Raw genomic sequence first — 24093 nt, forward strand, 5'->3', positions numbered from 1 at the left:
GAAAGGGAATTTACCGCCTTTCCCCTTACTTCTCCTTTAATACTTCATGTTCCCGCGCGCCATATGATATCCCACTTGACAGTGTTGTATTACACTTGAGCCTTCCACATTGTGTTCAAATAGCCTTATTTCTGCTCCACTACGCAGTACAACATGAATAAGAAAAACCATTAGGTTTATTTTGGCTGTTTTGGCCGAGCACCGCAGATATAACAATACGTTATACAACAACCTCTATTACATTCAAACATGTGGTGAAAAAACTGGAACAGAGCTGAGCGACAGTTTACGCAGAATACTGTCAGAACAGAGGCCAGAAAAAACCTGCCGGAAAAAACCCCAGTAGGGAAAAAAAACTCGGCAAGAAATCTGGGTAGGATCCATGGCTCATGCTCTATGCTCATGCTCTTCGGCCGTATGGCCGAAGGCTATACGGCTGGAAGGTCTTTGCCCTTATTTACTAAACATGTATTCCAACAAAGCATGGCAAAGTCTAAGTAACTTTAGGAAACGCAAACAAGCTAAGAAACCCCTGCGAAATTCGAACTGTCACTAGTAAATCCAATATATACTAAAACAAATAAATAAATAATAACGTGAGCTAGACGGGGTGTCGGCCTAGAATGCTTTTCCACGTGATAAGCATCCCTTTTATAGCACTCCATTCTACCCATACTGCACTTCAACTGTCCCAGTCCTCACTGCTCCCGCGCGGAAATATTTCATTTCCGGCTAATGCGCATCCACTCAAACGCCGGAAATTCCATTTTTTTATGCGTAGGTTTTTGGCTAGATCCCAAAATTGAAAGCATCCTGCAAATCCAGTAATGCTCTGATGCCCTTTCCAATCTCGCGTGTCTGTAAAGTAGAATATCGGTTTTGAACAATGTACAGGGTAAGTCGTTTAGCGCTCTATGGTTTGTCTAAGGCCCCTTTTATAAGGAGAAAACTTGTCCCTGGTAGAAGGGTCACTCGCCCACCCGAGCTATCCTGGGCGAGTCAACTCTTCATCTATTTCCTTATAAAACGTGGCGAACCATTTACATGAGAAACAAAAAGTTGGCTCCGCTATAAGGGTGAGCCGCCTAGCCGGGGAAACGTTTTACCATATCATGAACAGTCTGGCCCGCCCAGCCGGTTCAACTTTGTCAAGACGAGACAATCGTAGCATGCGCGAACTTTTTTTTTTAATATTGAAGCTTATTGTTGATAAGTACAATACAACGCTGTTGGCTCGGGCAAAGGGGTCAAGGTTTTTCTCATGTTCAGGCCTGCTAAAGGTGACTCGGCTGGGAGGGTGATCCTTCTCATACATTTCTTAGCCGTTGTTGCACGACCGCGACATGAAACTTCCTAATTTCACGCGCCCGCTTTATGGAGTAGGCGAGCTCAACACAAAAATTTTGTTTTTCTTTTTCTAAACTTACATACGGTTCTTTCGGATTTAACCCAGAGCCCAGAAAATTTTGCCAACATTTGACAAATTAAATGAAATCACAAAAGATCGATGAAATTTGAAACAGTGCGAATCCACTTTTTAAGTGACGGTTTGGTTTATTGTCATCCAAAAATTTTGCTATTATGGCAACGTGAAGTAACGACTTCTCCTCTCCATTCCACCGTGGAGATAACAAATATTCAGTGCATCCTAGCATAGCCGCTGGAACTCCTCCGCTTCTAAAGGCCAAGAGTGATGTCTTAGTAAGGTCCTTATGGGGAACACCTGATTGTTGGTGCTTTAAAAGGTTCGTTTTAGTTGGATTTAAAAGAGGTCCGACGGGCATTTCCGGTTTGTTTAAAGCAGCAGCATGTATAATTAAATTAGGCTGATTTAGCAACAGAACAGGAACGTCAGTTGACGACGCGCGCAAATCAAACAACTGCCTTGACCAATGGCAGAGCGACAAATTGGGCACCAAAGTTAAGTCCTTCCCACACGCTTTCCCGTCGTCAAATGACGTTCCCTTTCTGTTGCTAAATCAGTCACTTAATCCTGTGCGTCAAGAGGTTTCCGGAAACAAAGTCGAGGACATTAAACAAACAAAACTGGTATCAGCATTTATTTAAAGGAAACCACATCACAAATAAATCAACACTTACAAGTATAATAACCTCGTGACCAAAAAAACTAAAACAAACCTCAATGACAAACCAATTTGAACAGAAAAACGTGGCAAAAAATACAAAAATAAAACACACTTAAATCCCCATGGAAAGAGGATTCCCTAACCATTGGTGATAAGTAACAATTCAAGAAAGCTTTTCAGTTTTGGGGTTGCTAAGCAAAAAGCAAAACAAAATAACAATTTCCTGACCGCTGTGATCATGGTCTTTGGATGAAAATGTTAGTGTCATTGGGCAGGCCATTACGTACTTCTGCAGTGAAGTGGGTAAGACAAGCGAAAACATAGAATTTCCCCCAGGCTAAGCTCAATTCCATCCTAAAGATATCTGTTTATTCAGTTCAGCATTTATTCCGCCACTTTTCATTCTACCTCCGAATACAAGTGTGCTGTTTTCATTCTGGCTAAATTAAACTGATGTTCATCTTTACTGTTGGCCGGAAGTAATTTCCTGTAGACCACTGGGGACAATTTAATAAAACTTTTACAAGTGTTGTTTTCAGATTCCAAAACAAAGGCTACACTCGTAAACTACACTTGTAAAAGTTTTATTTACCTGACCCCTCTTTTAGTGTAAAATCATTTCCAAGTGTCTTTGTCATAGCCTGGGTACAGACGCCCCCTCCCAGGGGAGGGGGGCGTCTGTACACAGGCTACTTTGTCACGGTAAGGTCTTTCCTTAAATTACTACAATGCTCTTTACAGCGCATTATTGTTTAGCCTCGTGTTCGTAAGGAGCCAATGGAATGTCTTCACGGAACATTCACCAACTTCTCCATTAAACTTCTCCATAATCTCCATCATCAGCGCATGCATAAACGAACACATCAGTGCAATGTTGACATTGGTCCTTGAGTGTTTTGGTTCTGAAGCCTGCTTTGCTTTAGTTAGCGTGCACTCTTATGAAATCCTCCGACCGAGATTTAGCTGGATTTGGAAAAAACACAAAGCAGGCTTCAGACCCCCTCCCCTCCCCTCCCGTCCCCCACAAATAAAGAGAAAAGAACCAACACTCCACAAGGACTACTATTTTTACAACAACGTAGAACGTTTCATTGCATAATTCTGCACTGAATATAAAAATTTGAATCTTGACTCCTCCTGAGCACAAACCAGACTAAACATGCACTTATTAAGAATAAAATATTCCTGGGAAACACTTGTTGTCAAGGAGTTACAAATCTTTATGACGTACAGTCAGCGTGATATTTCACCGTAACAAAAATATGTTGCACCTCCTATTGAACGTTCTACTTTCGTTCGTTTACACCCACAATAGTCATTTAGCGGACCGATTAATCAAAAACAGACGGTTTAAAAAAATAGAGTGAATGAGACCTATGTAAAGTGGTTGTTGAGATAAACGCAACATAACAAAGACGGCAGCCAGTGCCATAAAGACAGGATTGGAACTAGCCAACCCAATGGGAAATAAGTCCAAGCAGTAAGTTATGTCCTCCAATTTTCAAGGTTCAGCGATAACTTTGGCTTCCACATGACCATCGTCAAGTCATGACACACGTCAGACTATCTGGCCAATTACAGCAAAAAAAAACCAACACAATGAGCCAATCACGGTGAAGCGCGGGAAATTGCAGATGCAAATGTGGAGTAAAGCCAGAGGCGGGAAACTCGGAATGCTGGCAGAGAAACAAAACGCAAGTTTGGTTGTCTTTGTGCGCCTGCCTGGTCGACAGAGTACAGTTCCTCGGATTAGTCTTAATACGCTACATCCAGTAAGACGTGGCAAACGAAAAATAAAATCAGTATGTGAAATAATAACTGCTCAATGCTCTGCGTACACAATGGAAGATTCTTAAGACAGCCAAGTAAAGGAGACATCGGTGAAAAATAAAAGCCGTCAATTTTTACGAAAAGGAAGAAATTAATGAAACGTTGCTCTCATCGTCACTGAAAAAAAAAGAAAAAAAATCAAAATAAGTCGAATATAGCAATTTGCACTCTCAAATTCATCTATTCCGATAGAGTCTTAAGCCGGGAAAAGGCCATAAGGACAGCGTATGAAACAGACATGGCTTCTTGTGCAAACTAGAGGCGTTCCTGTAGTTGCGTTCCTGAAAAAAACAACCTCGCACTCTATACATACAACAACCATCCGTTACCTACCTTGTGCGTTGAGCAGAATATCGTAAAATTGTCCTCAACGAAAGTGCAACCTATTAAATAACAAAAACAGAAAAAAAAAATCAAATAAACGAAAGCTGGATGACCTAATCAAATAAAAACTGAAACAAGCCGTAAGGCCGGGTTTCAAAATCTGCCTTCTCTCTCACGGTCTAAACCCCACCCACCCCTTCGCCCTCCAGTCCGCCCTCATTGCAGCTCAAGTCCAGTTGGTTAGGAACTGAGGGTGCTTACCACTTACACAAACTACAAGGGTGGAAATCAATCTTGTGCATACACATAAATTTATGAAATTTGGCGGGCCGGAAGAGTGGCCCGCTGCAAAGTACATCTACATCTGCAGAACGGGCTGAAGAGAGTAGAAAAATTGCATCGCCTCAATTTACAGCCCATATTTTCTGAAGATTCCCAAACGAAATGTCGCGAACCATTTGATTTTTCAGCCGGCATTTGCGGTATTTCCATGTTATGGTGGTTGTTTACCATTTCAACAAGTTTCCGGAAAGTCCAGTTGGAAAGTAATGGAACATGACTATTTTGGGCGTCCCAGCCGAACATGTCCGGCAGCAACGGAACATCTGAAAAGGTAGTCCTTTTTTTCCGGACGGAATATTCCAAACGGAAATTCGTGTTCCATTTCTTGAAAGACATCTTTGATGACAGTTTCAGGCGTTCTCGGTCGTTTTTACTGGTAAATGAAACTGTTTTGTACAAATGGTAAACGCGACTGAATTTTTGTTACCATTTGCCTAAACCGTGGACCGACCGGTTTGTCCGTGTAAATGGTAAAAAACCGGTAAGTAACCATAGTACCCTTTCCTCAATGTCATGGATACTTCTGATATCCAGGCACAGATCACATGTAACAAAAGAAACGAAGCAAAAAGTACAAATCACAACTAGGAAGACTTTGGCCTCTATACAGAGACAGCGTTTTCACTCATAAAGGACTGGTTTTGGAAACCAACATGGCGGAAATGACGTCATGAGACAAGCCTCTGTATATAGCACAGCCAACAGGAACAATAATAAAGACAGTCACCTGAATCTCTTGCACAAGCAAAGTGATACATTTTAATACATCCTCGTTTGAAGCAGACCAGCGTGGCACCAACTTCGGAACACTTCACGCATTTCTGTTGGAAAGAAAAAAATCACAAACAATTATATCACACAGGAGTTAATACTGACGACTCGCATAAAGCAAAGCACGATCGAACCTCTCCTTATAATCACCCTTCTATATTAAAGACATATTTTATAACCTAATTGTACGGTAGACATACACCGCAAACAGGAGCACAAACAAACGATAGCCACAAATTTTATGGGACATAAGGAGGCGCAAAAGCGTAAAATGCCAATTGCTACTACCTTTGGTACCAAATCTGAACCAATGGGGCGGACGACACGAGTTATGCCACGTTATGTCGTTATTCATTGTCTTAATACGTGAGCATACCCTTGGCCCATGAGAAAAAAGACAGTAAGTACAACGTCTGACTTTAATATTGTGATTAGTTAGGAAGTTTAATTTTATTGTTATGCATACGACCACATCAGTTTTGCTGAATTTTTAATCGTGTTTAAATAAATGCTATTATTATTATTGTTGTTGTTTTTGACACTGCAGCTCCTACCGCTCTGTATGTTGTCAGTCAATTGTATTCCTTGCCGTTGAGTAGGTCTTTAAAATATACCGAATCATTCTGAAGATTTTCGTACATATTCCATACAGTAGGTAGGTCGATTTACGCAGCTTTGATCAAAACATTCGCAGTTACGATGATTTTTTTTAAACTAGAAGAAAAGATTTGATTAGAAGTGGTAATTTTTCCCTATTTCGCTCGCACTTTTTACAGTTCATTTTATTAGCCGGAAAGCAAGCCGATTTCTGTTATCGTCCATCGTTCGGCTGATAAGCTAGTTTGATTCACTCGTTTGCATTGGGAAACTTGCTTGTTTGTGGACTGAGTCTTATTCTCCCAAAGTAATTTATAACTGGCAAATCGTTTTCAGTCAAAGATTTGTGAATGATAAACTCGTGTCTGGCAAACTCTCCAAGTGTTTATATATACACAGCTATACGCCTCTTATAACGTCATCCGCACTTAACGAGTGTCTTTCGGTCCACATCTTTAAAAACAGCTGCTCCACAGAATGTCACTTCAGGAACACACGTAACACAAGAGTATCGAAGTTTGACTGTACAATAAGTGTCACAAAATCAATCTAAGCGGTCCCTTCGGGAATTTTCTGTTTTACATCATCCTAACCATCTCTTACCACTGGGCGTTTAAAATAGGAACGTCATCATTACCCAACGATCCCATGTGGCCCCTGTTCAAGCAATCGCGAATTTACTGACTGCATATTTCAACTGTTACCACTTTCCTATATATACGCGCGAGTTACTAGGCTGCCTTCTTGGGATTTGGTCTTCTAGGCGAAATCCCTTCGGGGTCATTAACAGGCTGTATACGCAAATTGAATTCGGTCAGCAGGGTGATCTCTGCGTCCACGCACCAGTGCCATCTCATCTCGGGTACGTACCCAACCAAAACAAAGGCCTACGGAAGAAGTTCGTGACGTAGGATTGCAGAGATGCGTGAAAAGACAAGTAAATGAAACAGTTACATGAGAGGTTTGGGTATCATAACTTAAAGAATAAGAAATAATACTTACATGCTGCGCTGCACTTTCTACAGCTTGCTCTAACCCATGAAGGATTTTGCCCAACATAAATACACCCGGAGACCACACTCCACAATCCCGATGAATCCACAAGTCCAAATCATAATTTTCCATATCATCTTCATTAGAACTCGACTTCCGTTCCACGTGTGCATCCGAACTGGAACTCGACTTTCTGCCAGGTGATGACAGTTTTTGAGATAGTTTACTGTCCTTTGCAAAAGAGCTGTCTGTTTTCTCTTTGGAGTATTTTGTCTTATAAGGTCCGTAGAGATCTCCCAGCAAGTTATGACCGCTGCGTTTTCCGCATAAACAACAAACCCATGAGTCGCCGTCAACTCCTCCACGAGGCATTACAGATATATGCTTTACTGGAGATCCCGAAGTCGACACTTTGCGTCGTTTCGGAGATTTGCTTGCATTAACCGTTGGTACCTCCAAAGATAGAGGTCGTTTGGAAGAGGTCGACGCTTCAGTAGAAGACATGTCCTTTACAACACTAGCAGTCTTTGAGAACTTCCGTTTTGAAGCGGGTTCATCCACTTTTTCTTCGTTTTCTGTTCGCTTAGATTTATGCACAAAAGATTTACGTTTCTGTTTATCCTTGCTCCCTGGTGGCCGACCACGACCTGGAGTTTTGGTCGGTGGTTTATCTTCAGGCATCGACTCTGCCTGTCTGCTTGTAGAGGATGTATCCTCCCTTTTATCTGCAGAGTTTGTCAAGTCTGTCCCTGCATTAGATCCACTACTACTGCTAACCTTTTCCTTTTCAAGTGCGGCAGTGTGATGTTTTTTATCAGCTGGTGACTCCTCACTGCTCTTCGTGTCGCCCTTAGAACTACGCAATCTGTTTGATTTTAACTTTTCATCATTTTTCTCATTGCCCGCCTCGTAGGCCGTTTCCTTCTGCGCAGTACCTTTAGATGCCTCGTGGACTATGTTTTCTTTGGCATCGGCTATTTTCAATACGGATGCAGTTTGTATATGTTTGACTTGACCCGTTGGCGTCTTCACCGGATTCACAATTAGCACCTTAGAAAGATACAGAAAGTAGTTAAGTTTGTTAAAAAGTGAAAAACAAACCCCATATTTCATTTTCGGAAAGCACCGTGACAAATCAAACCCAAGGACCTTTTGAGAATTTAAGCTAATCAAAACTTAAAAACTGTCTGTCAATTATTCGTAATAGACTTACGATGAAGATGCGACCCACGGAGCAGCCTGGCATCACCCTTTCTTATCGCTTGTTTGTATTCAGTCAGTTGCGTGCGAAGGTTTCTGCCGGTTTCACCAATTTAAGTGGCATGGCAGTCACAGCATTTGATCTTATTTCTCGCTCCATGTCTGCCCGCCCATCTGAATGTTCGTTAGTAGTCGTTAAGTGTCGTCTCTTTCTTTCTCTTACAGTCTCGAGCAGTTATTAGGCTGATTTAGCAACAGAACGGGAACGTCACTTGACGACGGCGCGTGCAAATCAAACAACTGGCTTGACCAATGGTTGAGCGGCAAACTGGGCACCGGAAGTCGTGTTTAGTCCTTTATGAGCGCCTTGCCGTCGTCAAATGACGTTCCCGTTCTGTTGCTAAATCAGCCTATTACAGAGCTTAGGAAGAGACGTTTTTGAGCGACACAGGTGACCCAGATGTGAGGCCTTTTCTTTTTTATTATGCCTTGACGGTACCAAATTGTATTCCTTAGTGTTATTATTCTTATCGAGACGATTTGCCCAAAAATTAAGGACAACCACAGCTCATGAACGCAAAAAGGCCACTTCCGGTTGACCTGCATCGCTCAAAAACGTCTTTGCGTAAGCTCTCTATTTTGATATTTCAGTCAATTCTGCAACCCTAATTAACAATTATTCCTCGAGCCCGAATGGGCTCTGAGTCAATTGACTCAGAGGCCATGAGGGCGAGAGGAATAATTGTTTTAGTAAAATCCAACCAGTTGGTCAAAAATATCGAGACAAAACAACTTAAGCTTGCAAAACGCGACTCAGCCGCCATTGTTTTGGTTTTCAAAGCGGGCGCTTTTCGCTACTAATGGGCTATAACATATAGCCTAGTAGAAGCTCAACCAATCAGAACGCAGCATTGATAATAGACCGCTAGTTGGATTTTACTAATTGCTGATAGTGCATGCGTAAAACAGCCTTACCTACTCCCTTTCGTAAACTATTGAAAGAATAATATTCACCTTTGAATTCTGCTTTGATAAGGAGTCAGAACTGAGAGACTGAACAGGCACCAGAAGGTTCCCTTGGATGAGATACATTTGCCCAGATGTGGTCTTAGCCACCATGACTTGTTGATTGCTCTGAGCAGACTTGCCCTTCGCAATGATGGTAGCTTTGATTGGAGTAACCTGTTGGTGGCTGGAACGTGGAGAAGCTGTGGTCTGCTCTATCGTCTGGATTCCTTGGGTTTTGCTTTCCACTGGCGGAGGTGATGAGTCCACTTTTGAAGCTGACAGACGATCGTCATCATCCGAAGACAAACGTTCTTCGCACCTCAGGGAGACCGTAACTGGCTTCTCCTTTACAACAACTGCTGGAGTTGATCCACTGTTGGGTTTCACCGAATGTTGATTTTCTTCGGCCGTTTTATTTTTACTATTTGACTTGACGGTGCTTGGTTCACATTTGTTAGATGATGGAGTTGCAACATTGGCTGATTTGACAGGCTCAAAACCTTGTTTCACAGTTCCCTTCGTATCAGTTGACACGGTGTCTGTCTCGTCAGCCTCTTTCCTTTCACTAGCCTCACTCGCATCCCCGTTTCGCTGCGCCGTTTCATGATTACCCTCAACTGTTGTAATATCGGACTGTCCAACCTTTTTATCTCTACGAACAAGTTCATCATCCGATCCGTTAACCGGTTGGCCAGTTTTTCTATTTTCCGCCAAGATGCCCTCCAAGTGATTGTCTTTTTTGTTAGCTGGTTTCCCAGCTTCTACAACAGGTTTCTTACTCAATTTACCCTCCACATTCGTTGTTTCACTACTATTTCCTTCACGGTCTCCATCGACTTTACCACTTTCCTGCTTTTTTTCACTGTCCTTTTCAGCACACGATACCTGAACATTATCATTAGTAGCCTTTCTCTCTGTATCGCTGGTCAAATCGTCTTTTTCACAAGTCACGTTTTCCATGTTACAACCTGCTGCTATATCTCCAGCCGGGTTTTTGTCCGCCTTGTTGATGACCTCTTTCGATATCCCATCTTTTTTAATAACGTCCAGGCTCCATACAGCTGCAGTAACTTCAGTTTCCTTGGCATTAGGATCGCCTGATGGTTTCTCTGCACCACTTTTTCCATCTTCACCTTCTTTGCATCCAACCACCTGTTGATGTTTTGACTCTTTTGAAGATTGGGCTACATTATCTGGCTTTAATGTTTCCACAACAGACTCGTTTCGCTCTGGTGATAAACTGCTCCCAGGACCACTCAATTTGTTTTCCTTCACTGTTTCAAAGTTCCCCTCTCTCTTATCCCCTAGCTGCTTCTTTGGAGAATGGGTTTCATGTTCACTCTGTCGAGTCCCTCTTACTGTCTTAGCTTCCTCCACTTTCTTACTTTCGTTAACTTTCATGTCACACCCTTCCTCTTCTGATCTACTCGCATCCACCTTTTTAGTGAGTGGAGGAGATACGCAAGGACTTCCAACATCAGAAGCGCTTCTCCGCAGACGAGGCAAACCTTTTTGGCTATCACCCCCTTTCTTAGAAAGAGTTCCTTTCATTTGTGAAGCAGAAACTACCTGACTGGGATCAAAATAAGGTGGTGATGATGATTTTTCTTTTTTGGAAACAGGCTTAACTGAACCTCGATCATCAAATCCCAGCTGATTTCCCCTTAACAGATCAGGACTCTTCGGATTTGGTAAAGAGGTAGGGGGGGATCTCTTAGGTGGTGGAGAAGGCATTTTCATCGTGCTCTGCTGTCCAGGATATGAAGCTCTGCGTTGAGTTAATCCTCCAACTTTTTGTTGCTGGGACTGGTATTGTGACTGGGATGGGGTTGTACTGGGCTGAACAAACATGCAAGAACTATGCGGCTGTTGTTGTTGTTGTTGCTGCAGTTGAAACTGTGCCTGACTCGAGCCAAAGGGAGACCTTGGCTGTGGAAAAGCTTCACGAGGTCTGCTATATAACCCAGCATCTTGCTGTTGTACTGGGGATGTGGTTGATCTTCTTACTGGGGAATGTGGTGGTTGATATGGGCTGGTTGGGGATTGATACGGCATGTTAGGCATCTGCATCCCAGTATTGGATCTAGCATTAAACGATCCACCAGCATTAAATCCCTGCATCTGGTTTGGCACCGATGAAGGTGAGGGCCTTTTGGGGTATGAGTTGGACTGGTACGACTGAACCTGCTGTGAATAAGGAATCCCTGGGGGCTGAAGGAAACCTCCACCTTGCTGCATCTGCTTATGTACCGGAGAAACAGGCATATTCATTCCATAACCATCTGAATAATACTGCTGCTGTCTGGCAGACAGATTGGCAAGACTCAAGGAAGCTGGTCCTGGTATACCCATAGCTTGGTTAGAGCCTGTCTGTGGACCAAACTCCCCTACAGTATGATTTGAGCCAGTTCCTTGGGGATATCCTTGTTCTGATGGAAACCCACCCTGGTATGCACCCATAGATTGAACAGACGTCTGAGGTGACATAGTTCTTGGTCCCCCATAACCTCCATTATAGCCCTGGAAATTGCCACTTCCATAAGCAGCTTGTTGATGCTGCTGCTGCTGCTGATATTGCTGCTGTTGAAGTACCAAGTCTAAATCTTGAGGCATCATGCCATTGTTAGGACTTCTAGGGATCATCTGTCCTGGACTGATGGAATGGTAATTTGAACCTCTTGGTTGTTGGTGATGGCCCATTCCGGGTAACTGTTGCTGTTGCATCCCACTATAATGAGCTGATCCATAACCCATGCCAGGCTGGGAGTACCCCTATGAAAGGTAAGAAACTTATATCAACATTGAAGCCTCAAGAAAAACATGTCTCAAGGGTGCCTTCCATCATACCAAAATCTCCCAGTTTGAAATGGCTTGATCAAAGCAGAAAATTTTCCTAGAGTAGGTACACCTTTAATCCATGATACCATAAATAATTCCCAATTTCTAAAATACTCATTTTTGATTATTTTACAGCTTATTTGTTCAAAAATGATGAATACCAGAGAATCTTTCAAATTCTAGGAGCACAAAGAGCAGACTGAGAAAAGGTTGCTTCATTTTATCCGCAAGAAATTGAAATGTTCCCCAAGAAATGAGTCTAGAATAAAGACCAATAAAGGAGGCATAGCAATCAATGAAAAACAAGCTGAGCCACCAAAAATGCACGATAGATTCTCACCATAGAATAAAGGTTACTAGGAATTTTTCATTAATATTGTTTTAAATTTTAGGGTCAGTGTTCTCCTTATCAGGGGGTAACTGGTAAAATTTCCTGCCTGAAGCAACACTTGTTACCGCCTGAAATGGCAATTTTAAGATTTACTTTCAAGATTCTCACATGCCACAAGGAAATGAATACATATATGGACAGCGGATTAGCGTAAAACAGGTCTTAAAATGAAGGAATGAAGTTTCAGAGAACCAGTTCCTAAATTTCCCAGCAAGGGTGGGGCCATGTCCCACACTCCAGTACCCCCTTCCCCCCAGGAAAGTGCACCTCTAGTGCATATCTTATGCGTTACCAGCTATGAATGGTCCCTTATCTGCTGAGCTAAAATTTAGGCAGAACACTGAGGGTTACTGGTAATTTAGTCTCACAGTCATAAAGACCAGCCCAGGGTAACAAGCTACCACATATTGTTGCTGTAAGGTGCCTTGGAAGGGTTTTCAGAGTGAGATGGATGTGTGGCAAACTGTCTGCTTTCAGCAAGGGACAGGTGTGATGCTTCTCTATAAAATGGGAAAAGTGGGTGACAAAATATCTTAAGCAGGGCTCAAAAAAACTCCTGTCCAGTCGTTTGATCAAGTAGTTTTTGGCATTGCGCAAGTGACTTTCCTGGTAAGCTTCCCATTCAGTCTGAACACAACTATTTACTTAGACTTCACCGAGATTAGTTGTAGCTGTGACTACATGTATGACTAAAATGTTTCATGATCTTGACCATTATGCAGATCAGAGGAATTCTCCAATTTCAGTCTCAATGAAGATGTGAACTACAGAAATAGAAATTTTTTAATGACGATATGATTATCGCAGTGGCAATTGCATTTTGTGCAAAATTAATAATAAATAAATTCATGCATTTTGGTGTTGTGTTCACATGGAACCATGCTAACCATATGAAAATTTAGATGCCTAGCCATTCGAAAATCTGAATGCCCAAATCGAGCTCAAATTTTGAGCTTGAGGAGTTAAAAGCTTGACCAGTGATGTGTGAACACCATGATCATCTAAATTGCTGTGCAGCAAAAGTGTGGTTGCATGGATGCAAGGAAATTCAGCTAGGAGACACCATTTTAGATTTGCTCATACAAGTAGGGTGCATGGGCAAATGGTAAAACCACTGAATAAAGTTAAAATTGAACCTGGTTTGTCAATTGTGTGTGAAAAGCGCAAAATTATTGAACAGTTAAGCGGGAATAAAATGTCCAGTCAAAATTTTCAGCTCAGCTGTACTGGCATAAGAAAAGGGAGTTGTCTTTAGTGAACCCGACGACTGTGCCTCCAAAAAGAGAAAAAGATCTTGTTTTTTTGTCTAGTTTGTTTTTGTCTACCACATCAAGATAAAAGATGACTGCTTTTCTACAATTGCTTACAACTCCTCAAGAGTGTTCCTGGTATGTGGCATGATTGTCAGTATAGTCATTATTTTCAAATTTAACCATTACAGAAAATATTATAAATAAATCATTTTAAAATGTTAAATTTACTAAGCTGTGTAAATTATGTTTCATGTCCAAGCTGCCACATGTGACAGAAACTTATTACTGCTGTGTCAAAGAATTATTGCCATTCCTTCCCTGGTGACAGTGCATCAACATTGACAGCTTTGGTGTTATAATCTGTTATAATCTCGTTACAGGCAAGATGCAGCAACAACTCTATTCCTTGTTTTCTCTAAATGCAAACTGGGCCAAATTGAGCGTACAGTTTGAACTACATTGTACAAGTTGGCAACCCACGAACCAATTTGGCTGAAATGTGACCCACTTACTGCCAGATACACTGGTAGTTATTCTAAAAACCATGTGTACAAATTTTGACTTCTTTTTTTCATTTTTGAGATGTATTTTTTCCACAGGTAATGCTAATGACTTGTTATTCCTAACTTCATCTGCTCATACCAAAAGAAAAAATGAAACATTTCCAAGAGCCCTACACACATCCTATGCTGCCACACTGTTTCCATTTCTTGTCCCAAACACAACAAGATCATCCAAGGAGGATTTAATTTATTTTAACTTATTTAAATAATTATGTTTATGAAAATTATTGATTGAAAGCATATCTATCAGAGGTCCAACATGTGAAGTTCTGAGTTGGAAATTGATATCAAATCAGTCTAAGCCAGTTTCAAATCCAACATTTTTGACTGACATGTATACTGTACTTGAATGCATGCAAAACTGTAATCAGCTATTTGTGCTAAAAAAATCAGTTTAGTCACATATCCCACACCTGTCCCTTATACTGTAACAAGAACGCACTTAAAAGTGGCGTTTAGTCTCGCTTTGCTTGGAGATTAGATAAGAAATGAGGAGGAAATTAACTCTACACAAAACAGGATTGGCTCGCTAAAGGTTTTTCACTTCCTTCTTTATCGCAGGTCGAGAATTCTTCAGGATATTTACTTTTTATATGCTATTGGATGATTTGTTTCTGAATTGATTTAGTATACATGTTAGCAACAACTGGAAATACGTCCGCTGTCACAGGCTATACGCGTGTATAAATACACGAAAATTCAAGGGCCTCGATTCAAGAGAAATTACATCATGGCAAAAGGTTGAAAAACATGATTTACAAGGCACGTCATTTAAATCATCATGGAAAATAAACCTGCACATTTAAAAAACATTACCTGTGTACAAAATAATCCCCACACTAAAACAAACAATATGGTCAACACAGTAGAGTTTCTATCTGACCACATGCCTGAGCAAACACACATGGTTTGTTTTAAGTTTCTTCTGCATCTTGAATTTGCCTTCGACCTTTGTTGACTATGGAGAGTTTCAATCCTAAAGCTGTTAATTTACAGGTATTTTGAATACTTTTGCGTGGATTTTAACAAATTAAATAAAGGAAAGGAGCCAACTGTCCTACTGTTGTTGTTACTTTTTTTGCCAGTAATCTGGAAGTAAAATTTCGACTATCTTTCAACCAAGGCCGATCAACTTGACATTATTAAAAAACCGTTTTCTCTTGCACTCTAGAATCTGCCCTTTGAGGATTTCTTTCACATCCCTTTTTTGGGAGCTAAAATATAGCATTGAAAGATTTTTCAACACAAAACCACACGAGGAAAGACACTAAACAGTCCACATCAGTGAGGGTGTTTGTTTTTGACCAGCAGTATCATGACTTAAAGTAGATACCTTGCGTAAAGTTCTGTCAAATGAAAAGAAGCCATTTTGTATCCATGAAGTGGTAGAATTGCATGCATTTGCCAAATTTCTAAAGCTCTTAGAATGTGTGAGACTACCTGTATGATGCATGTAAAATTATATTTTGTCAAAAATATTCAGCTCTACAGAATTTCATTTTCCAAATTGGGTAAGTAATCTTCGACTTCCACTGGCCTAAAGGATTTCACACTCAAATTGGTGAGTGGACAAGTGCTTATGTCAAACTCTGCATGAGTACCTTAAGTCAAGAGATCAATATTGACAGCCAACTGCGGGTGTTCGCTAACATGCCATCAAAAATAATAATCAAAACCATCAAAAAGATAAAAAATCCAGAATCTGAGAGATGAAAGAAGATAAATATGCAAAGAGCCTCACCAAGATTCAGGTCAGTGCAATTTTTCATACGCATTAGATATTCGGAGAAATAGTTTACCCTCTCAAGGAAATACAAACATTAAAGCTTTTTCTAATACAATGAGTGTTCAAATAGCAAAATCCCCCCAAACAAGTACATGTAAATTGCAAATTTTAAAATCTACAGAACGCCTCTCTCAGTTTCCCTGTAATTGCCACTTCATGCAAAAGCTTAGAAATTCAAGAGTACTCTATGACAAAATGAAAAATCCTTTTGAAGAGAAAATGTGTGGTTCCAAAAAATATCCAGACGCTCACCACAGAGGGAATTTCACATAGGACCCCATACCTCCCTGAATTTTCCATTTTTGTAGGGAAGTGATAACCCCCCCCCCCATTCCCCAGTTCAACCTCTCCCGAATTTCCAGAGGTGTAACAAAGACCACCCTCCCCTCTGAAAAAGTTCATTCACTCGAAGAAAGGTTATTGAAGTAAAAGATTGAGGCCATTTGTGGTTTTTGACCAACGGTTTCCAGTTATTAAGTGATCTCACAACATTACAACCCACTACGCTGCCATAAGGTAACCTAACCTGCAAAATTTGGGTCAATTTAGATTTCTGGGAAACTGTCCACCTACCCCTTCCTTAAGCCAACATTATCACTTACTTCTCACTAACGGCAAAATGTTGGCCTAGGGGAGGGGTGGGTGGACAGTTTCCCAGAGACCTAAATTGATCCCAAAATTTTGCTTATCTCTTTCTTTAAATGAACAGATAAAGTTAATAAGTTGTATCAGTGAATTTACCATAATGTGCAAGCTTACGACTTGTTTTTTGTCTTCATAGGCAGAATGTTGATGTAATTAAGGCCATTTCAGCAAGTGTGGGTGCTTATAGTAAAGAAGTCAAACTTTCAACCACAAAATTAAGGCAAAACAAAAAAGAGGATGAAAACTCTAGATTCTGAAACGGTTATATTGTATACCATGTGTTTCGTGAAGCAAAATTGCCACTATACTATTCTTTCATCGACTGATGCAACAATGTGTAATGATTCTTATTTCAAATGTTGGTGGAATTTTGTAACGCCATTTAGCGTTAATGCAATCGCAAACAGTCATGATGTCACCCTCTCAAACACAAAATTAAGAAAAAAAAGGAGACAGAGGAAATTAACTCTAGATTCTGAAATCATGACCTTGTACCTTCTGCTTTTTGAAGCGAAACTTTCACTATTTTGCAATTGACTGACTCAACATGTCTTTAGGGAGACTGGTAATGAGTAATGGCAGCCGAATCTACGAGCACAAAATAAATCAAGTTTAAGTCGGTCTAATTCCTTTGAAATGGCATCCAAAAATGTTTTCTAAGGAAGACAGAAAACCTGATTAAGCTTAAAAAGAATAATCATAAATGATATAGTTTAAGTTATTTGTGTCTCAAGAATGATCTACCAGATCGGTAAGAAGCAATGTTGGTCAATGTTTGAACTTAATTCCAAAATGAATTGATATTAACCCCATGGAAAGTGATTTAATTGTCCAACCCCCTCCCCTTCGGAATTTCTGATTCCCTCAGTGGAGGGGTCTGGATATTTTCTGGAACAACACAATTTGTACATATACCATATTTTCTCGATTAAACAGCCCCAGCATTAAATCAAGAAAATACGGTATAAAGATTAGTTTTAAGCGACTCTAATACTTCATGAACGTTACAACTCAAAAGGATCAATAACTTCTTTAGTTTGAATTGTGAATGATGCCATGTGAAAACCAGCAATAGAAGAGGGCAAAAGGTACAGTCATTTCACCAATAATAAATAGAAGCATTACCATGCAAATATAATTTCATTCAAATGCTGCCATTTTGATTTACATTGTGGAGTGGTCACTCATTATGTTTGTGCATGTGAATCAATATGGCCCACAACATTTTGGAACTTACATGACAGGTTGATTTATGACGGTAAGTTAACCTTTTGGTCACTTAGTTAACACTGAACCAGTGCTAAAAAAAATACATCCCATTGTTCAAGACTAGTAGATTTTCTTACTGGGTGAATAACTTCTAAAGCTCACTTGGTTAAAGGCCAATTAATGGACAAGGGTCCAGCCGAGTCATTCTCTAACAAAATCATTAACTACCGCAAGTAAGTTGTGGCCCCAGAAAGCAAAATGTGAAAGCTGCTTGCGCAAACAACAAGCTGGAATTCAAGTTTTCTTCTAGCCCAGTGAACAATGCCAACATGAGTTGAATTCCAGTTGTTAAATAGGTTATTTATTTTGTTTTACAAATAAAAAACTACAGTACACTTTTAATGTTGACTTCACTTTAAACATCTGGTTACAGGTACATACAGACTCAAGCATTTTGAATGTGAGAATCCTGATTTTCTAACTGTTGCCTTATATAGCTATGAAGTGATTACCTTCCTCTGGTTTAATAATCCTTTTTCCTTTTTGAAATGAATAATACACTTAATTCAAGTGAATTATGGCATCGTGCCTTTGTGTAAATTTCTGATAACACTTACACAATTCTAAAGGTTGGTTAACATAACTTCAGGACTGATTACCCCACAAGGACTTTGCTAGCAAGAGCCAAGCTGTTCATCTTTTTGTTAAGCAGAATGCAAAATTCTGTCCTATCCCAAAATACAAATGTAGACTGGCTGGTTACGTTGAAGCTTGATTTAAAATACTGTGGTAAAAACATTCTCACTGGTTCAATGGCATTTTTTAACTGAATTTTACAATGCACAGGCTAAACTTTTAACTTGTGAATACCTTATCTTCCTGTTATATTTTGAGCGTGGAATACATGATTCAAGTGATTCAAGGCATAGGAAGCAAAAAACCCCATGGATTATGGACAGTGTCGTAATTCTACCGACAAAGAATCATTACCAGTCAACTGACAAGCGATGAGCTCTACATAGTCGAAACAACTTCTTGTGTAAATGCCAGCGCTCGCTACAACCTGTTGAATTTCGCTCAATGAATTCATGAAGTCAATTTTCATCCGTGTCATGTTTCCGGGAAATATATGTTTCTTGACGACTATCTATATCTAAACCCTGCTCCCCGCAAGTTACATAGAACAGTACAGCGCTCGTTTCTTCAAGGTAGTAGCATTTCCCTTCCCACGAAAACAGAGAGTTTTTTTAAAGAGTCCATCTTGGTTCACCGCGTGAAAGATCGTATTGTTCAGGCTGATCGCACATGCGCCGAGCGAATAACTAGCATGGTGCGAAAATGACTGGTCCTACGAAGTACAAAATTTGATCTTTTCTTACCCCCGATTGAACCATTGCAGGATCTTCCATCGGCCGCTGAATAGTCTCCTCTGGCGGGTCATTCTGCATTAGCATTTTCATTAAATCCCTCTCGCCTTCTCCCAGCTCCATATCTAAAAGATTCCAGTGCCAAAAATGCAAATTAACATCGCGAATCAGCTCGCGTAGCTAACTTGTGCTCAACACGCACGCACAGCTACGCGATGTTTACCGGCTCTTCTCAGCAATACTAACCCTTTCCAAGCTCAAGATCACAGAAATAATAGACCAGAGGTAGCAAACACAAATATCATGAAGCAAAGCATGTGGTCATGAAAGGTCAAATTAATCATCGTGCTTCTGACGTTTGTTATAATATGACCATCACGACATGAATTGTGCTAGCAAATGTCCGTCTCCCTCTAGTCAGCCCACGTTCAAAAGGGTAATGAATGTTTTCAGATACCGCGACATAACCAATTTGGTAACATCTTACCTCACTGGTTGATAAAAGGCTTGGGGTTTTGTAAATAGCGATGGCCTTTGGAGCACAATTTCTGCGTTTTCCCAGTGGTAATCGCCCATATGACTTCGCCAACTCAAGCTTGCAGTTCACATTTCACATTTCACTTATCCCGCGACTGGTCAGCGGTAGAACCGGAAACTCGACCTAGCCCCTGGCGTCTGACGTAGCCAACTCGCCATAAGCGGAAGCGAAACCGAAAGGGATCCATTTCCGGCCGTTTAAGGGTGAGAGTGAAGACTTTGATATTTCATTGTTTTTCAAAAACTCATCATGAACGTGTAGCACTTGGTTTCATTATGACATTAGGAAGCTTAAATTCGCGCTGCCTCAAACTTCATCGCGCTTATTCCATCTTGTTTAATTCGTCAAATGTTGGCAATTTTTTTGGAGTTGAATTCGAAATGACTGTATAAAAGTTCACAAAAACAGAACCTCGGCCTTTCCTCCACTATTCTACAGCAATAAATTACATCTGTTAGTCCTTTTTACGGATCAAAATGAAGATTTCCCTACCCTTTCATATACTTCAATTCACAGGAAAACTCCTACCCTTTCATATACCCTGCCTGTTAAAGTACTCCTTTCGGGAGGGCCTTGGACCGTATTCCGGGGTACCGGGCCCAGTGCGAGATACCAAACAATCTGCGTTTTTAACCTGAATTTCATCCGATTACTTCGAGTTGTTTCTATCCGTCTGTAACGTCTGAATCGACCTGCCGTTAATGCCGTCCAGTGAGGTCACTACTCCTTTGCTTTAATTCATGCAAAAAGCAAAACACGATTTTCAAGTGGCAGACCTTTTTTCGATCATAATTCATGTTTAACGTGGAAACCAGGGGGAAAACTATTAACTGACTGCAGTATCTTGAACCGGTTGTAATTCGGTCGCAATCACGGGATGAAATAAATGCAACACGGAACACTTAGTTCAAAAACACAACAATTTCCTTTAATTGAAAAGAAGCTTAAAGATGAAAAAAGAAAACAAGGAAACAATTATAAGAAAGAAAAGCTAACAGAACTGCATTATACTTGGCAGTGAAAATAGCAAGAAGGTCGAATGACAACGTGACATTGGTCTTAGAAACTTCCCATAAACAAAATAACCGCGGAGACCACAAAGTGGCTTTAAATGAAAAACCTACCGACTCTCCGCAATGATTCATCATTCGCAGTTCAATTTAGCAATTCATTTTCGAAGACAAGGGTAATTTGGCTGTTTACGATAAAGATTATCGAATTGTTTGAACTCCACGCAAGCATGCCACCAATGCGATCCGCTGAATATCAAGGGACAATCCCGCTAAAATTTCTCATAATTATACATAATTATGCGAATGTTTAGACAATCAACCAATGAAAATTACTACCCGGTTCTATTAGTGACGTCAATGGTCGGTTCAGACAGTGCAGTGAGGAGAAAACGACTCTCGGCTGAAATTCAGGCTATCTGCGTTTTAAGAATAATGGTAAAATTATTTAACAATTAATCCCACCAAGTAGCGCCATCCTTTTCATCTTTTTCCACTCACTCACTAACAACCAACTTCACCTTAAATTAGCCAAAATACCCTCCGTTACTTCTAAACTGCCGGCATTCTGCCCTTTACTTCCCGATTTTTCTCAGGCCAGAATTGCTATAGAGCAGTCTTTTTTAGCATTCATGTGTCTGTAAGCCGAATCACCGGCCAGGTAGTAGTCCTTCTGCCCATTACTAGCAGTCAAAACAGAAGAAGTTTATTTCATGTAATCTCACTGAGCATTTGTGTTTAAATCGAGAGTGCATTTTTGAGTTGCCGTATTCTCGTATACCAGCTTACGCTTAAGCTTGCTAGCGGTAGCCCGGTGAAATATTCGGCACGAATTTTCTCTTTAATTGGTCTACCAAGATTTGCCACTAAACCACAAAATCCTGAAAATGAAAATTTCAGTATAAAGATAAAACGTCCTCTAGAATCCATCTGATGAAAAATGATACGGCTACACCATGTTCTCGGCCTTTCGATCGGTCCATCCAGAGTAGATATACGTCACCTAAAACGCGTTCGATGCGACAGACGTTCACCTAAGAATTCCGAACAGATAAATCGTTTTTTGGGCACCTCCATATCAACCAAACAGGCTTTCAATGAGTAGAGAAAATCATTTGAGCCACCGCAGACGTAATTGCAAACACTTGGTCGTTGGGTGCTCCTGGTGGAGCCACAGCAAATAATCTTCAATTCTAAATAATATTTTGATGCCATTGTTGAAGCTATTACCTGGGAAAAGAAGAGGTATACTTGTAGGTAAACTATAATCTCTCTCTTCTGTTTGTTGCGCTTATGCAACGTTTTTTTCCTTAAGATAAAGTACTACTTTAAAATCATAAAAAGATCCACCTTTCATGTTTCAGGCCACGCTCTTGAAAATCACGTGATTTGTAGCAGCCAAGTTAGTGATGCTATAGAGAGCGGATGGAAATGTGTAGCTGGCAGCTGTTATGTATCCTACAATTTCCATTATACGGGAAAAGCAGCAACTTACAGTTGTTAATCGATCAAGTTCAGAGATGTTACCGGTCTCTTTCGGATGGTCAAGGGTCCACTTTGGGGCCGACAGTTTTCACCCTTTTCGCAAACGATCTTCTGTCCTGGCCTCTGTGTCTTCCGAATCCGTCTATATGTTTGCTGACGACACAACGGTTTATTACATGAGTGACACGACAGAAAAAAGTATTGCCCAGTTAAATACTGCGCTCCGTGAATTAAACGAGTGGTGCCTCATTAACAGACCAACACCCCACACAAGTAAAAGTGAGACCATGCTAATCTCTGGAAGAAATCCCCCGGTTAATATTACCCCGATCTTCGTTGGAAACTCTACGATTGAATGCATGGGTATCTAAATCACGATTACTGGGAATAACTGGCAATGAGAAACTGACCTGGACTCCGCAAATGCTGGAACTCAAAAAAATCATTTGCTAAAAAACTAGGATTACTTAAGAAGTCGAGATTTCTCCCTGGAAGCGTTCGTCAGGATCCCTATTTTAGGGTCATTTTACCTTCAGTGGCCTATGGTCTTAAACTATGGGGTTCTTTCTGCAACTCCGACTTATTTCAGTCCCTGGAAAGACTCCATAGCAGGCTGCGAGACTTATTTTTAATCTGCCTAAAGACATGGCATCGGCTGAAGTCCTACAACGGGACCAATCGCCGACCCTCTCTATTTATTGTAAATCTGCTATTTTTATCTGTTTTCATAAAGCTTCATTTCATATCGTCACCTCAGCCTAATTAAATCTCTAGTTAACTTTAATGAATTTAGCTTAGTTTCTAGTTTATTTAGTGATTAGTTAATTGCAAATGATCCCACAAGCTCATGTAGCTTTAATACTTATCGTTTTAAAATAAAGGCTATCTATCTATCTATCTATCTATCTATCTATCTATCTATCTATCTATCTATCTATCTATCTATCTATCTACCTATCTATCTCCGTTTGCGAACTCAATGATCGTTCTATGTCAACAGAGCCAAATGACTTAACAACCAAATCTGGTTTCACATATTACAAGCCTAGAATCGCTCGGAAAATTGTTAGTTACATGTATTATCGTTACAATAACATTGACGCTTAAAACTAAAATCTTACATTTAGACTCTTCATTCGTTGGTTAAGGCCCCAAAGATACTATATACATAAATATTTAGTTGGATATTATACGTTTTGAAGGTTTTCTGATCTAATCTTAGTGATACGGTCTTTTTTTAACTTTTCACAGTAATAACATTCCAAAAAACAGTCATTATGCGTTCATAATATTTCGCTTTCTCTGGTTAGCTCCAATCCTCCGGCAAATCTTCATGACCAGCCAGCGCTTACCATATTTGGAAGACGTAGGCAATAACCAATCTAAAAACAATGATCTACTGCCCAAATATAAAATAGTAACCTCATTTCCGTTTTCGGCATTGGTGGATAAACATCCTCGATCTGCCTAATTCTCAATAAAAGTCACAATGAATTTCAGGTTGAACGTGCTTATGTACGTTTACCCTGTCAAAATGGCGTAACGTGTTTAAACGACTTCCATTTCTGCTAACATGTCGACTAACGCGGGGCATCACCATTGACATGTACCGATATACCTGATAGCGTGGCAGAAGTAGGTTACCATCGAGGTTTATATGTCCCAGTTGTCTTCTGTCAGAAATCTACAACAATGTCGTGAAACCCCTTTGCTAGTATATCAACCACTCATCTGCCAGCATCTTAAAGTCCACCTCTCATCCTCTCGCGAGCATGCTTTCTCTTTCAAATCCTATGAACTACTGGGTATCTAACAGATCGGTGCCTTTGAAATTTTGCTATGCGTCAACTTTCATC

At 40.4% G+C, this 24093-nt stretch overlaps 1 protein-coding gene across 1 annotated transcript; it reads right to left on the bottom strand.

Annotated features, from left to right (window-relative positions):
- Positions 1-2042: 2042 nt before the first annotated feature.
- On the bottom strand, positions 2043-19839 carry LOC140941181 (uncharacterized). The gene is made up of 7 exons (XM_073390154.1): positions 19692-19839; positions 19217-19329; positions 9159-11924; positions 6954-7994; positions 5311-5404; positions 4251-4300; positions 2043-4034 (listed from the first exon to the last, which is right to left on the bottom strand). The coding sequence occupies exons 2-7, from the start codon at positions 19325-19327 to the stop codon at positions 4032-4034; spliced, it is 4065 nt and encodes a 1354-aa protein (XP_073246255.1). The 5' UTR covers positions 19328-19329; positions 19692-19839; the 3' UTR covers positions 2043-4031.
- Between the last annotated feature and the right edge of the window lie 4254 nt (positions 19840-24093).

Source organism: Porites lutea, chromosome 6 (genome assembly GCF_958299795.1).
Source record: "Porites lutea chromosome 6, jaPorLute2.1, whole genome shotgun sequence".
NCBI classification, from domain to species: domain Eukaryota; kingdom Metazoa; phylum Cnidaria; class Anthozoa; order Scleractinia; family Poritidae; genus Porites; species Porites lutea.